The 16,755-nt window shown below is 45.9% G+C and overlaps 1 protein-coding gene across 1 annotated transcript in view; it reads right to left on the bottom strand.

Moving 5' to 3' along the window:
• The window catches only part of AK5 (adenylate kinase 5), a 63,368-nt gene that overhangs the window by 13,818 nt on the left and 32,795 nt on the right, over positions 1–16,755 (bottom strand). The window contains exon 7 of the mRNA XM_053469709.1: positions 3,022–3,112. Within this exon, the coding sequence (XP_053325684.1) occupies positions 3,022–3,112 (91 nt within the window). The remainder of the gene's footprint in view (positions 1–3,021; positions 3,113–16,755) is intronic.

Below are 16,755 nucleotides of genomic sequence, written 5' to 3'. Positions count from 1 at the left end.
AACTCCTCCTGATTGGCCGAGGAAGAGAACAGAAATCATTCTCACTCAATCAATATTAATCATTTTATCACTACATGACTAGTCAGCGTTCTATATTAATCACTCTAAATGAATCACTCCTAAAAAGACCAACATTAGTGTCTATTGGATCGGCTAATACCACCTCTGCTGGTAGCAGATTCCATATTTTCACTGCTTTCACTGAAAACACCCTTTCCTCCAATCTCTTTGATTGAAAGTAAAACTTTTCCACCATTCCATCTAAGACTCTGACCCTCTAGTGTTAGATTCTGGCTTCTTCTTGTAACATTTCTCCTCTGAAGATATCAGACACGGGGTGTCAGAGTCTTAGATGAAATGGAGGAAAAGTTTTACTTTACAGAGAGGGGGTAGATAAGTGGAACAGCCTCCCAGCAGAAGTGATAGAGGGTAATACAGTGAGGGGATTAAACATGCATGGGATAGACATACGGCTCCTGAATCTAAGACGAGACCAACGACTGATTAAGGTTTGAGTCTTTACAGCAGGAGAAACGGGCGACTAGACGGGGGCCGAATGGGGGCCGATCTGCCGACAAGTTCCGGAAAATTAGGAGTCAATGGAACTGTCCAGAGGGGCGTCTCGTTCGAAGCCATGAGGACTCTATAAGCACCGGCTTCCGTAACGGGAGCTCAGCGGTCTCCCCGTGGCCGGGCATCTCGTACGTTACTTTATTTATTATCGGCGGGGAGTGCATTATTTTTTGTTATTTTAGGAAATCGCTGGATAATAAACGCAGCGATGATTTCTCTTCCCGCAATCTCCTGATTATTAGATTATTGGAACGGTAGTGGTTGTTGCGCGGATCGGGCTCTTGGACGCCGCGGCTCATTAACATTTATCAGACTCCCTTCAAGTTGCCAAAAATGTATCTTTCGGCTAATGAGGGAAAAAAGTGATTTCCTTTCCTGGGTTTTTCCTCAGTAACAAGAAATACGCAGAAATATGCGGAGACGCTCGGTTAACCCTTTCAGTGGGGCTGTGCAGACCGGCAATCAAACGGTTAAAAGAAGGGTCTCCATGGCAAGACATGCCCCCTCTATCTGCATTCAAACCCCTTCTCTTTGTAATTTTACCCTCCATGGGTTTTATGCCCCTTATTCTTACCCCCTCCCTCTGCATCATACCCCCCCATCTCTCTGTTAATACCCCCACCTCCCGCATCCCCTTCCGCTCTATGTTATGATTGGATGGAGCCCCACAGGACAGAGGATCCAGCATGTTACGCCATCAGTATTATTTATTGCCCCTCGTGTTATTGCTTTGTGCCCCGGGAGGCAGTTTGTGTTCAGACCTTTCAATCAGACGGTATTTACTATGAAGGCAGCGAGCGGAGACTCGGTATCAGTCGCCGACGGCGTCTGTAGCTCACGGCATCCATCCGCCACCCCAACGAAGAGCGACTAATTAATACCCCAGGTCGCCCGGGGGGGGGGCGCTGTGACCCCTCTGTGTATTATATTACCCCATAATGTGCAATTATTCGGGGCTGTCAGTCTCTCGCTCTATCATTCAGCTAAAAGCAGAGAAGAGAAGTCATATCGGCATGAGTTACTGGATTAGTCTCCTAGCTAGTGGGAGTATAATATTAGGTGAAGAAGAGACCACTGAGGTCTTGATAATTTATGCAGCATTTATTTGACGAAACTGCCACGGTTACACGACGTGCGACGTATCAGATATACGCTGATATAATACACCTGAGCCATACAAATAATATTACACTGCATTCATAAGTACGAGTACAGAGATTTATCCATGTGCTTTAGGACTCATGTACCCCTTTCTTTTTGTAAACTTAACCCCCTGATTGCCAGACTGCGTATCGCTCATCTCACCGTAAGGAGAAAGAAAATGACATTTCTGCAGTTTGCTTTTTAGTAAAACATTGGCTTTTAGCTATTATAAGGTTTTTATTGGCGATGTGCCGCTGGCTGTCGGTATACACAGGGAAGCGGCGACTTCGTCACGCGGTGATACTCAGTATCTGAATTAATAGACGATGATGAGGAATCCTTCAGACTGAGGAGCAGCTGAGCCGGCGGCCAAATTCAATCTAAAAAGCTGACACTCTATCTGTAACGAGAGCTCTCTGGGAACGGCCCCTGCCCCCATTCCCCGCAATCCGCCACTTCCATCCGTGGGTTAATTAATGACCTCCCCATTTATATACGCGGTGGATGCGGCCGTCAGAAGAACGATTTCTATATTTATCGTCCCGGACAATCTACGGAATGTATAGAATTTGCTCATGAGAAAGGCACTAAAGGGTTAATCAAGGATTTATGGTATATTCAACTATCCTGGAATGTTTGTGCATTGAGGTTGTTGCCCCTGGCAACGGTGTTTAAAGACTACCGGAGCCAAGCGCCAAACCGGCAGCGCGCATACCGCCTCTACGTCTGAATGTTTGAAGGATGCACGCAGTTTAGTGATTAGTGCCCCCAACATGGCTGCAGGGTCCTAAGGGTTCATAAAGGGGGTCCGGGTTCTACCGCTTCCCGCCTGCACAGGTTAATGTTTTCTATATTTTGTCGCTGTTGCTGTTTTCTTGTTTTCTCGTTATTTTTTGTCGCAGCAGCGGAAGATCCCCATTGGTGGAAGTTCTGTTACCAGACGAGGCGCCCAAACTGGGCTCGTGGCCCCCGCTGGACTGGGACTCGAGTTGGCGGGTTGTTGGTTAATGTTTGTCTTAATGCCCTCATATTGGTGTCTGGAATATTCACAGATTATAATTTAGGTTATAAGTAAATGTTATCTTATTGTACGGCGTTATTTTGAGGCTATTTAGAGTTTTTTGGATAACGCGCCCCCTACGTAGAGGTTTTTTTTAATGTAAAACTGTAAACGAATTCATTAAACTCCTATAAGATTGTGGGAGTTTAGAAGCCTTTTGTGGATTTCGTGGGGCCGTTAATGTCATTTCTAAGTAATTCGGGCTGTGGGCGCGCATGCGCAGACCCGGCGGCCGAGTCACGTACCTGCGATGGGCTCCTTGGCAGGGAAGATCTTACTGTCAACGGCGACGCTGATGTCATAAAACACTTCCTCCTCGTCCCTGTCAGCGTCAAACTGCAAGACACGGAGAGACAGGGTCAGCGGCAGAAACAAAACCCCCTCCGGTTACACAACAACCCCGCTCCCCCCCCCCCCCCGTCTACCACCAGCCTCACAAACACTCCCTCCGACACCCAACAATTGCACAAAATTTCCACAACAGTAAAGGAGACGATAAAAAAATCAGAGCGTTCCCTGACAGCAACCGATAAATCGCAACAACATCATAGGAGACGTTTAATCTCAAAACACAGAACCCCCCGCAGATCGGCCCCATCCGGCCCCCGTCTAGTTGCCCGTTTCTCCCGCTGTAAATACTCAAAACTTAATCAGTCGTTGTTATCCAGGGCTGCATATGATTATTATTATTATTTATTGTTTGTTATAGCGCCATCAAATTCCGTAGCGCTGTACAATGGGATTTGTATTCTTGAGTTCTCTCTCTGTTATCTGACCCCCAATCTATTAAACACCCCGACTCCTTATCATACTGCCTGCGGGGAGCAATAGAATGGCTCAGCCACCCAGTCGGACTCATGAGAGTCTATAGAGGAAGGGACTTCATTAGCATCGCCATAAAGCATCAGCTCAGTGTGGTGTTTGAGCCGGGAAAGTCACCCAAAATATCACATGACTGACAGCAACGGCGGCTCCAGGACGGCAGATAAAAACAGATTTTTGTCACCAACGGACACCACTGTATACAATGGGTTATATTACTGTATACAGCGCTGGGGGTTATATTACTGTATACAGTGCTGGGGGTTATATTACTGTATACAGCGCTGGGGGGTTATATTACTGTATACAGCGCTGGGGGTTATATTACTGTATACAGCGCTGGGGGTTATATTACTGTATACAGCGCTGGGGGTTATATTACTGTATACAGTGCTGGGGGTTATATTACTGTATACAGCGCTGGGGGGTTATATTACTGTATACAGCGCTGGGGTTATATTACTGTATACAGCGCTGGGGGTTATATTACTGTATACAGCGCTGGGGGGTTATATTACTGAATACAGTGCTGGGGGGTTATATTACTGTATACAGCGCTGGGGGTTATATTACTGTATACAGCGCTGGGGGGGGTTATTACTGTATACAGCGCTGGGGGGTTATATTGCTGTATACAGCGCTGGGGGGGTTATATTACTGTATACAGTGCTGGGGGTTATATTACTGTATACAGCGCTGGGGGTTATATTACTGTATACAGCGCTGGGGGGGTTATTACTGTATACAGCGCTGGGGGGTTATATTACTGTATACAGCGCTGGGGGGTTATATTACTGTATACAGCGCTGGGGGTTATATTACTGTATACAGCGCTGGGGGTTATATTACTGTATACAGCGCTGGGGGGTTATATTACTGTATACAGTGCTGGGGGTTATATTACTGTATACAGCGCTGGGGGTTATATTACTGTATACAGCGCTGGGGGTTATATTACTGTATACAGCGCTGGGGGGTTATATTACTGTATACAGCGCTGGGGGTTATATTACTGTATACAGCGCTGGGGGGTTATATTACTGTATACAGCGCTGGGGGGTTATATTACTGTATACAGCGCTGGGGGTATATTACTGTATACAGCGCTGGGGGGTTATATAACTGTATACAGCACTGGGGGTTATATTACTGTATACAGCGCTGGGGGTTATATTACTGTATACAGCGCTGGGGGTTATATTACTGTATACAGCGCTGGGGGTTATATTACTGTATACAGCGCTGGGGGTTATTAGTTTACTGTATACAGCGCTGGGGGGTTATATTACTGTATACAGCGCTGGGGGTTATATTACTGTATACAGCGCTGGGGGTTATATTACTGTATACAGTGCTGGGGGGTTATATTACTGTATACAGCGCTGGGGGGTTATATTACTGTATACAGCGCTGGGGGGGTATATTACTGTATACAGCGCTGGGGGTTATATTACTGTATACAGCGCTGGGGTTATATTACTGTACACAGCGCTGGGGTTATATTACTGTATACAGCGCTGGGGGGTTATATTACTGAATACAGCGTAGGGGGTTCTGCTGAAGAAGTTATATCTTGTAAATTAACCCATTCAGTACTCGGGTATTTTATATTCTGCGGTTGCATAGAATCCGTTACGCATTCTGTAAATCTGTAAATTCTTCTAATAAATTTTTGGAAGGAAATAATTTAATAAAACATTAAGAAAAATACAAAAGAAATAAGAAAACATCTAAAAAGCAATGAGCAGATTTTACGCCCAGTTGATTGATGTCGTAAATTCAGGTCTCTTCGAAGTCGTTTTCAGTTGATGGCTGACGGGACGACCTCGCGCGTTAAAAAGCTCCCGTGTTCCTTCTGCATGGATCGCTCCGCCAGAACACGGAGCGAAACGCGACGTTTAGACACGGAATAGAGAATGACTCGCCGGCCCCGACGCATTAAAACCCCGAGCCGCGGGGTGGGATTCTGATTTTAGTTTCTTTGCATTCATTTCAAGTTGAAACAAAGTTACCGTGCAAATGAAATGTAATTTATTATAACATACGTTTTTTAACCCTTATAACTGTGTGGTGGGGCTCTAGGATTGTGGGGGGCCATAAGCCCAGACATTAATGAGGGTCCCATGTTTAACACGCGCGATAAACGGAATAATTTACCAAATACCATAAAGTAGAACAGAAGACAGAAATATTATTTTATTCCACCCAAAACTTAAACCAGGATATTGAGTTATTTATTTATTATTCTAATTTATTTAAAGATTGGTAGAATTTCAGTTCAAGGGCGTGCTTTAGATATAAATCATTTCTCAGACTATGTTACAAAGACAAGCAATTATCAGATGTTTAATAAGTGCCACTCCGGCCCTTTAATTCCCGAATATAAATATATCTCATTTACCGGGCGTCTTTCCGCTGGAGTTTTCCGCGGTGGAAACGTCCGGGCCGTCGTTACATTCCCTGCCTATAGCTGCTGGTAATTGATTAGTAACCATCTCTGGGCGGCGGATGCCGCGCCGTACGGGAATATTAAAGTGATAATGAGGGTGAAACGCTGGTCTCAGCGCCAGGGAGATAAAATTAGACGAATAAATAAGGCGAGAAAATCAGAAAACTGAGATTCTTCACTTACAGAAACGGCTGCAGGAAAAAGACAAAAGGGTTCTATAACAGCGCTACGGCATCTGCTGGCGACATATTATTAAATGTAATGTAATAACCCCCCAGCGCTGTATACAGTAATATAACCCCCCAGCGCTGTATACAGTAATATAACCCCCCAGCTCTGTATACAGTAATATAACCGCCAGCGCTGTATACAGTAATACAACCCCCAGCACTGTATACAGTAATATAACCCCCAGCGCTGTATACAGTAATATAACCCCCCAGCGCTGTATACAGTAATATAACCCCCAGCGCTGTATACAGTAATATAACCCCCCAGCGCTGTATACAGTAATATAACCCCCAGCGCTGTATACAGTAATATAACCCCCAGCGCTGTATACAGTAATATAACCCCCAGCGCTGTATACAGTAATATAACCCCCAGCACTGTATACAGTAATATTACCCCCCCAGCGCTGTATACAGTAATATAACCCCCCAGCGCTGTATACAGTAATATAACCCCCAGCGCTGTATACAGTAATATAACCCCCAGCGCTGTATACAGTAATATAACCCTCAGCGCTGTATACAGTAATATAACCCCCCAGCGCTGTATACAGTAATACAACCCCCAGCGCTGTATACAGTAATATAACCCCCCAGCGCTGTATACAGTAATACAACCCCCAGCGCTGTATACAGTAATACAACCCCCAGCGCTGTATACAGTAATATAACCCCCAGCGCTGTATACAGTAATACAACCCCCAGCACTGTATACAGTAATAACCCCCCAGCGCTGTATACAGTAATATAACCCCCCAGCGCTGTATACAGTAATATAACCCCCAGCGCTGTATACAGTAATATAACCCCCAGCGCTGTATACAGTAATATAACCCTCAGCGCTGTATACAGTAATATAACCCCCCAGCGCTGTATACAGTAATACAACCCCCAGCGCTGTATACAGTAATATAACCCCCCAGCGCTGTATACAGTAATACAACCCCCAGCACTGTATACAGTAATATAACCCCCCAGCGCTGTATACAGTAATATAACCCCCAGCGCTGTATACAGTAATATAACCCCCCAGTGCTGTATACAGTAATATAACCCCCAGCGCTGTATACAGTAATATAACCCCCAGCACTGTATACAGTAATATAACCCCCAGCACTGTATACAGTAATATAACCCCCAGCACTGTATACAGTAATATAACCCCCAGCGCTGTATACAGTAATATAACCCCCAGCACTGTATACAGTAATATAACCCCCAGCACTGTATACAGTAATATAACCCCCAGCACTGTATACAGTAATATAACCCCCAGCGCTGTATACAGTAATATAACCCCTCAGCGCTGTATACAGTAATATAACCCCCCAGCGCTGTATACAGTAATATAACCCACAGCGCTGTATACAGTAATATAACCCCCAGCGCTGTATACAGTAATATAACCCTCCAGTGCTGTATACAGTAATATAACCCCCAGCGCTGTATACAGTAATATAACCCCCAGCACTGTATACAGTAATATAACCCCCAGCGCTGTATACAGTAATATAACCCCCAGCACGAAGCTCCGCCAATGGAGAAAAAGAATGACCCTGAGACTGAGGTAAATACCCAGAGAATTTGCCCATTTACCCCAGCATAATGATGTCATGAAGAATTAGTGAATATATTTCATATTGTTATGGGGAGTCAGTCTGCTCCGTATTATTTTGTGTTGATTTATTATTTTTTTTTGTAACTATTGTTCTATTGTTTAAATATTTTTAGCCGGTTTCGTTCTTAGTTATGAGTGAAGAAATTCGCGGCTCCCCCGCCGAGGATCTGTGACCCAAATCCATATTCAGGACGTTGTTCTATTTTCGCTCCGGCGCCCTGTTTCCTGGCGATGCTGAAATCCATCATCTTCTAAAAAATTCCCCACAGTCCAACCCGTCTAATTAGCAGTAAAGCCAGTGAATGCCCGAGGTGCGTGTAGCGTGTGTAGCGTGTGTAGCGTGTCCGCGAGTGCGTTTCAGACGTGACACACGTTTGTTACATTTCATCCCCACATAAAAGGACCTTCTCTGAAATAATTCCACAGCGTCTAATCTTTACCGCCACGTCCCAGAGTCCCTTCTTATATATATTCTTATATTTCCCCACTTAGTTATTAAAAACTTTTGTTACCCCCTGTTGGTGCTGAATGCGGGAGCCGCCATCTTGCTGCCCCGTCACAGGGTATAAATCGCCCTGAGATGTCTGTAATAATAGCGTTACGGAGGGACCTGCGCGTCCGGAAACAATCTCTAGCGCTAGAGGCTCATGCGCCGTCCGCTAAAACAACGCGGGGAGAGAACAGGAAGCGGCTTCCAACTTCCTGCTCGGGCTGACGGGAGGGAGGGACCTGGAAGAGGCTTCCAACTTCCTGCTCGGGCTGACGGGAGGGAGAGAACAGGAAGCGGCTTACACTTTCCTGGTTGGAGGGAGGATGCCGATGCCGCCTGCACCGAGGGATCATGGGAAATTATGGATTATTTACATAAAAAGCCCGACCCGTCGATGCCGTTGGCACAGAAGGCCGTTAGATCAGAGGACGATGTAAATAAAATACTTCGGTAGAAGGAAGTTTCGAGAACCTTAATGTTTTCTGAAACAAAAATACCGTATTTTCTCGATTATAAGACGAGGTTTTTTTCAGAGCAAATGCTCTGAAAAATACCCCTCGTCTTATAATCGGGGTCGTCTTCTAATCAGACCTCAAATAGAGGTCTGATTAGGAGACTAAGATCCAGATCCCCCGCACCGCTGCAGGGGACCTGGATCCTCCTGTCGTCGCCCCCACACACACACACACTTACCGGTGCTTCCGGAGGTGAAGTTGGCAGCGGGGGTTTGTATGCGTCCGTCGCAAATACCTTCCCCGACTGTCAGAGTTCCAGAGTTCCTGATCTCTGACAGCCGGGGAAGGTATTTGCGACGGACGCATACAAACCCCCGCTGCCAACTCCACCTCCTTCCGGCTGCCGCGGAATGAGACGTCAACCCGCTGCCCCGGCAATACAGCAGGAAATTGGAAGCACCGGTAAGTAAGTGTGTGTGTGTGTGTGTGTGTGTGTGTGTGTGTGTGTGTGTGTGTGTGGGGCATTTCTGGAATGCCTTACACCCCTATATGCCACTCTGGCACTTAGGGGGTTAAAAGGCATATTATGGGGCAGAGTGGCATATAGGGAGGTATAAGGCATTTCAGGAGGCAGAGTGGCGTTAAGGGGGCATTTAATAGAGCACTCTGCCTCCTGAAATGCCTTATACCTCCCTATATGCCACTCTGCCCCATAATATGCCTTTTAACCCCCTAAATGCCAGAGTGGCATATAGGGGTATAAGGCATTTCTGGAGGCAGAGTGCTCTATATAATGCCTTTTAACTCCCTTAATGCCACTCTGCCTCCTGGAATGCCTTATACCTCCCTATATGCCACTCTGCCCCATAATATGCATTTTAACCCCCTAAATGCCAGAATGGGATATAGGGGTATAAGGCATTTCTGGAGGCAGAGTGGCACATAGGGGGTCAAAAGGCATACCATGGGGCACAGTGGCATATAGAGGGTTAAAAGGCATATCATGGGCCACAGTGCCATATTGGTGTGGCAAGCCTGGGGGCAGATGTGCGTTACTGGGGGACAGGTTGGAAAATACAAGAAATAAAAACAAAAAAAATATATTTTTCTCAATCATAGCTTTTATTAAAAAAAATAGTTTACATGAATTAACATTTACTGGTAAAACTTTTTTCCTTTAGGGTCGTCTTATATTCAGGCTTTTTCTTTTTTTCCTAAGTTAATATTCAGATTTTGGGGGGTCGTCTTATAATCAGGGTCGTCTTATAATCGAGCAAATACGGTAATAACAACACACAAATGTTTCTATAACGGAACCCAAAAGATAAAAGGAGCGCGGCCCCCGATCGGCGTCTCATCGTCGTGGAATAGATCCCGCCGGGGAGGAGCGGTTTTCAGATAATAGCGAGGTTGTAGACAGCGCGGGGTTCACTCGGCGGGTAATCTCATCTCGTCTCCCCCGTGTCCAGTTTCTCGGGGTCGTAACATCCGCGATCTCGAAACGTTTCGCTTCTACAGACGCCGTCACCGGGGGCCAAAACGCAGACGTTCATCTCCCGTAACGCTTTAACGGCGAACCTGGGTATCGTTTTCCAAGGGCTCCCTTGCAGCAGTTGCCATGGCGACAACTTGAATTTATATAATAATTGCTGGGATTCCAACAAGAATTTACTTTGCTAACGACCCGAAGGGCCAGTAAAGCGGGAGGAGGGGGGCAGATGATGGAGTTTATCGGACGGAGGTTACGGAGGGGATTAGGAAATGTAACGACGCGGTGATTCATGCGATGACTGCGGAATTATTTGTAATGTTTTTTGCATTAGACGCGGCATTAAAAACATTTTATGTGGATACATTTCACCCTGAACAGTTATTAAATCTCGTTTCACCCTTTCCACACCAGCTTCACCCAACCGAATAAATATATCTTTATATCCCTAGATATAAAGACCCAGCGGGTCGATTTATTTATAAATGGCGGCTGCGAGATCTCCGGGATCTGTATAGAATTATATTCACTTATTTGCGGGTCTCATGAAATCTGCTACGTTTGGGACGATCGGAGTTTTATTTTAAGGGACCCTCCGGTGGCCGAGGCAGCCCCCTCAACAAATAGCGCATAATAAAGGACTCTGATAAAGCGCACGTGACGGCTGAGAGTCATTATTCACACAATTTTCAGACATTTTTTAATCCTGTAATGATTTTTGCGGAAATTATCTCTACATAGTAACTTAGTAATTAAGGCTGAAAAAAAAAAGAATTAAGTCCATCAAGTCCAACCCTTCCACCGATCCTTCCTGATTCTAATGAAAAAAAAAATAATAATAATAATTAGGCAATTTTACAGATTTTGCCATTTAAGGGAAAAAATTTCTTTGCGATTCCAAAAGGCGATCAGATTTTTCCTCGGATCGGGAAGCTCTGAAATATTAATGTTTATTGTGTGATTTATTTTCCTGGTGCCCCTTTAAGTAAAGATTGCCCCCCCCAGCCAAAGCGCAGTCACTGCGAGCCGGCCCTAAAAGTGCATTTTTCAGCCCATTTCTGCAGGTAGGTCAGAAACTCCATTTATTGCGGCTGGAATTCTAGCTCCGTTTGTAACGCGATCTCCCGCCGCGGCTTATATTCTGGAAGACCTGAGGTTTAAGACGTCTTCTCTGAGCGGTCGGATATAAGTGCGGGATTGTCAGGGGCATTTTTTTTTTCTCTTTTTTCCGCTCTTTTAACACTTTCTATGTTCTTAAGCAGAAAACCGAAGTCCTGACTCACGCTCTGATTCTTGGCTCACGCTGGGAATATTTATCCAGAAACTAAGTGGCTCTTAATCACTCTGCGTTTACTGATTGAATAGAATTAACATTTCACCCAAAACGAGAGAAAACGGGCTGATTCTTACATTTCATTCTCCATTCCGCGGCTGCCAAAAAACCCTTCATGTAGAATTTTTAATACGAGCCGCCGAGGACAGGGACGGACGGACGGCCGGCTGGCGATGGGTCTGACGGCGGTAAAACCACAATCAGCCTGAAGCGTCAGCGAAGGCGTCTGTCCTCCTGCCTGTAACAAGTCGGCGGCCATGTTTACACCTGTATACAACCCCAGCGAGCGGGCGCTGAAACCCCAACGAGGGTCCCAAATTCCCAATGCAACCAAAATGGACTATAACCTATCTGAGCATTTTATCCAGAAAATCTATCTGTATAGACAATACCTCCCACGTGTCCCTGTTTAGTTTGGCCAGTCTCTCTCCCAAGACCCTGTGTCCTTCTTTCCTCCCTTGATGCCCCTCTCCCCTCCCGATACCCCTCTTTCCTCCCTTGAAGCGCCTCTCTCCCCACCTCATGCAACTTGGTCCTCCTCTGTGCCCCTCTCTCCCCCTCGATACCCCTCTCTCCCTGATCCCCCTCTCTGCCCCCTGATGCCCCGCTTTCCTCCCTTGATGCCCCCTCTCTCTCCTTCCCTGTTACCCTCTTTACTTCCTTGAAGCCCCTGTCTCCTCCGTGATGCCCCCTCTCTCCTCCCCTGTTGCCCCTGTCTCTTCCCTGATACCCCTCTATGCTCTCCTGACACCCCTCTCTCCTCCACTGATGCCCCGCTTTCCTCCCTTGATGCCACTCTCTCCTTTCTTGTTACCCCTCTTTCCTCCCCCGATGCCCCTCTTTTCTAGGAGGTCAGAATGTTTGCTGGGTATGAGGGGATCGCAGGGTTCTACAGCCCTAAAAGCCCCGATAATGTGTATAGAAACAGCAGGAAACGGCTTTATAAATTACACGGGGTAAATAAACCCCATTATTCTTCTTCTAAATGCCCCACTCAGCTACATAAATTGCTGTTAAAGAAGCCGTTCCGTATCCTTTGCTGACAGGAGACAGAATGCGCGTATAACTTACATAACACAGCGACATAAAACACAGATTTAAACCCGCAATGAAAGCTATTTTCAGATTTCTAACCGATAACGAAAATATCTCCCGACTCCCTGCCTGATTCCGAAAACACAAAAAGAACGTCCGATGGATAATTCAGCTGCCGTGACAGCCGTCGGCTCCGGACATGCGCAGCCCCTTCGCAGCGCGCTCAGCTTTCCCAGCAAATTTAGCAAATGTTTCCACTGAATTTAATAAGTTAATGAAATGTTTCATATCGGCAAAAAAAAAATGCTGTTGGACTTAATACGGTACTTTTTAGTTACAAAGAAACAATTACAAAAAACGACACTTTCTAGCAGCTTTTTCTCTTTGATGGGATAAATATAAAAAAAATGCCCCTCTTTGGTCGTTTGGAATGTTGAGATCATTTGTTTATTTATTATTATTTATTATTAAATTATGTAATATTTTTAATGTTTTTTTAATAACGAATCCAATTAAAATCTGGAGAGGTTTCTTAATATGCGTCGTTTCTTTCCAAGTCATTTAAAATTCTTCTGAAGTCATCGCCTTAAGGGCTGCGTTTTGGGATCGTTGGTCAAAAAGAAGAAATATTTCAGAAAGAATTCCTTCTTCACTTTATTTTTAGATTTTAGTTATAATATATAACGAAGAGACATGAAGTCTTCTAATGGATCAATGAGGGGCGGACTACGACTCCCAGCAGGCTCATGCAGGCACAGGACCCCCAGTGCCCCGGTAACGTTAGTCTGGTTACTGGTAGTCGGGTGACTGGTAGTCGGGTTACTGGTAGTCGGGTGACTGTTAGTCGGGTGACTGGTAGTCGGGTTACTGGTAGTCGGGTGACTGGTAGTCGGGTTACTGGTAGTCGGGTGACTGGTAGTCGGGTGACTGGTAGTCGGGTGACTGGTAGTCGGGTTACTGGTAGTCTGGTTACTGGTAGTCGGGTGACTGGTAGTCGGGTTACTGGTAGTCGGGTTACTGGTAGTCGGGTGACTGGTAGTCGGGTTACTGGTAGTCGGGTGACTGGTAGTCTGGTTACTGGTAGTCGGGTTACTGGTAGTCGGGTGACTGGTAGTCGGGTGACTGGTAGTCGGGTGACTGGTAGTCGGGTTAACGTTAGTCCTGTGACTGCGAGGGCTGACGTGGATGGACGGTGGAGGATGGAGAGTGACCGGGTGTGATTGTGGCCCACGGGACTCTTTAGATGAGCGTTAAAAGGTTATGACCCCGGCTGACGGGCAGACGAAATATTGCCAGACTTCATTAACCCCTCGCTGGGCACCAGACAGCAGTGACAGGGCTCTCCTCGGTCGCTCATATTATGAGAATTAGCTTTTAAACTGAAAGTTCATTTTCAGAGTGACTTTCTGATCCTATTCACTAAGATGAAACAAAGTGCGATCCTTCAGGTCTGCCCGAGTTTGTGGTTGTAGATTAAGTTAATGTTAAGATGAAGCAGGCTGGTGTTTGGCCGGCTGGTAGTCGGTGGGGAGGCAGTTGGCGGGCTGGTAGTCGGCGGGCTGGTAGTCGGCGGGCTGGTGGTCGGTGGGCTGGTAGTCGCCGGGCTGGTGGTCGGCGGGCAGCATACAGTGACATTCACCCACACCCCCGATGGAATCAGTCGGTTTGGCTGGCGTCAAACTAGAGATTTTAGACGAAATAATCTGTGATCGCGTCGTAAAAGGCATCGGCCGGGAAGCGTCCGCCGTCCCCGGGGTCTGAGCTCTGTCCGCGGTGCTGAAATCACTGCTCTGGGGAGTCCTTAAAGGAGCCAAAACATCATCGGAGCGCGTCCGTCCAACCGAGAGCCGGAGAAATACATCAGCGGCAGTCATCGCGCAGGATTTCTCACAGGTCGGGTCTATGTGACCAAATTTACAGATTCAATTATTATTAATATTCTTATTATTATTATAGATGATATTATGAGGATTATTATTAATATTTTTATTATTATTATAGATTATATTATGAGGATTATTATTATTAATATTATTATTATAGATGATATTATTGCCATTATTACTATTATTAGTAATCCTTATTGATGTACCGAGCGCCCTCGTATCCCTGCAGAAAGAGTCCGTAACAAATTGTATCAAATAATAAAACGGATGCATTAGGTGAGGAGGGTCCCGGCTCCAAAGAGCTCACAATATATACTTCAGAAACCCCCCTTATGTATTTACCACGGGAGCGGCCATCATACCTTCCTGTTCTCAGGATCCGCATGATTATTCCTCCCCATTAAATTATCTCTCCCCTATTGTTCAGTTGCTGATTGTTGCTGTTTTTTGCTACAATTTTCAAAAGCACCTCTCATGGAGGGTCAGAAGATTAGATGGAATGGAGGGAGGTAGATAAGTGGAACAGCCTCCCAGCGGAAGTGGTAGAGGGTAATACAGTGAGGGGATTAAACATGCATGGGATAGACATACGGCTCCTGAATCTAAGACGAGACCAACGACTGATTAAGGTTTGAGTCTTTACAGCAGGAGAAACGGGCGACTAGACGGGGGCCGGATGGGGGCCGATTCCCATCGTAATGACTGAATTATACAGATTTATACATCATGAATCTGCACGTATGGATGGTTTGCCGCTCCTGGCCCCCAGGACAATCTAATGGTAATTTCAAAATAAAGATATGGGAAGGTCCCGCTCTGCGGATGATAAAGAAGCCGCGTCTCGGGGTCACGGAAATCCCTTCATTAGAAAGCAGCGGCTGTCACACAAACGCCTCTAATTAACTCCAGAAACATCCAGAAACCTCCAGACGAGGAGCCGGATTCCCGAATATGCAACAAAAGCCAATAAACTACAGAAAAAAACAGCTGATAAAACTATCGTTAGCAGCTGAGTTGATAGTTAATTGGAAACCAAGCAACGCTTTACATTTATTTGCATTTTGTACGTATTTGCAGATAAGTTACATCGTTATTAAGGGTGGAAAACGGCCACTTTTACTTTACTGAAAGGGTGGTAAATAAGTGGAACAGTCTCCCAGCAGGGGTGGTAGAGGGTAATACAGCGAGGGTATTAAACATGCATGGGATAGACATACGGCTCCTGAATCTAAGACGAGACCAACGACTGATTAAGGTTTGAGTCTTTACAGCAGGAGAAACGGGCGACTAGACAGGGGCCGGATGGGGCCGATCTGCCGGCGGGTTCTGGGTTTCTTTCATAAGAAAAGCTACTTGGGGGGCTCTCGGCAGGTAAATCCTCCCCGTGCTGGTTTCTCGCCCGTCGGTTTGGTAAGCAGTTTCTAAGAATATCGTTATCAGCCGTTCGGCGCGTTTTATAGCCCCGGGGAAGCAGCTCTGGTCGGTTCTTTCGCTGTCGCGTTGGAAAATAATAAGCTGTCCGGATAAAATAAATCCAAAGAAATCCGACAAGACGGGACCTCGGAAAGAACCCGGAAAGAATGTATCCAATTAGAAGAGCCGAATGTAGACCGGGACGGAATAAGTCAGGAATAAGGCACATTAACCCTTCCGTCTGCCGGCAAAGTAATTATCGCGTTCCGCAGATCCCCACTCGCGGAGTAATTACCCCCGTAACGATCTCTCGTTAATGAGCGCCGGGTATTTATTAGCTTTATTAGCGGATGCGCGGGATCAGAGTCCTCTGATTGCTGGCGCGTTTCGCTGCCTCCGGGTGACGCCGCCGGTTAGATTTTATGTTGAGAGCGATCCGGGTTTATAAGAAGATAATTAAACGAGAAGAAATCAGACGTATGAATAAAACATTTCAATTTCCGGTAATGAGATAAATGAAGTGCAGGATGAGATCTTCAAAAGAAAAAATAAATAAAACACAGCAATAAACACAACGATTTCCCGGATCGGAGAGTTATATCGCCATCATATTCCACAGCGCTGTACAATAAGTGGATAGGACTTAACAAGTGGTATATAACACAACAATTAGACTTACAGAAACAACAGGTGAGCTTACAATTTAGAGGGGCAGTTAGAAACATAGAATCTGGCGATCGGCCCCCATCCGGCCCCCGT

This window comes from Spea bombifrons, chromosome 6 (assembly GCF_027358695.1).
Source record: "Spea bombifrons isolate aSpeBom1 chromosome 6, aSpeBom1.2.pri, whole genome shotgun sequence".
Classification (NCBI taxonomy): Eukaryota; Metazoa; Chordata; class Amphibia; order Anura; family Pelobatidae; genus Spea; species Spea bombifrons.
This window is presented reverse-complemented; position numbering and strand designations above follow the sequence as displayed.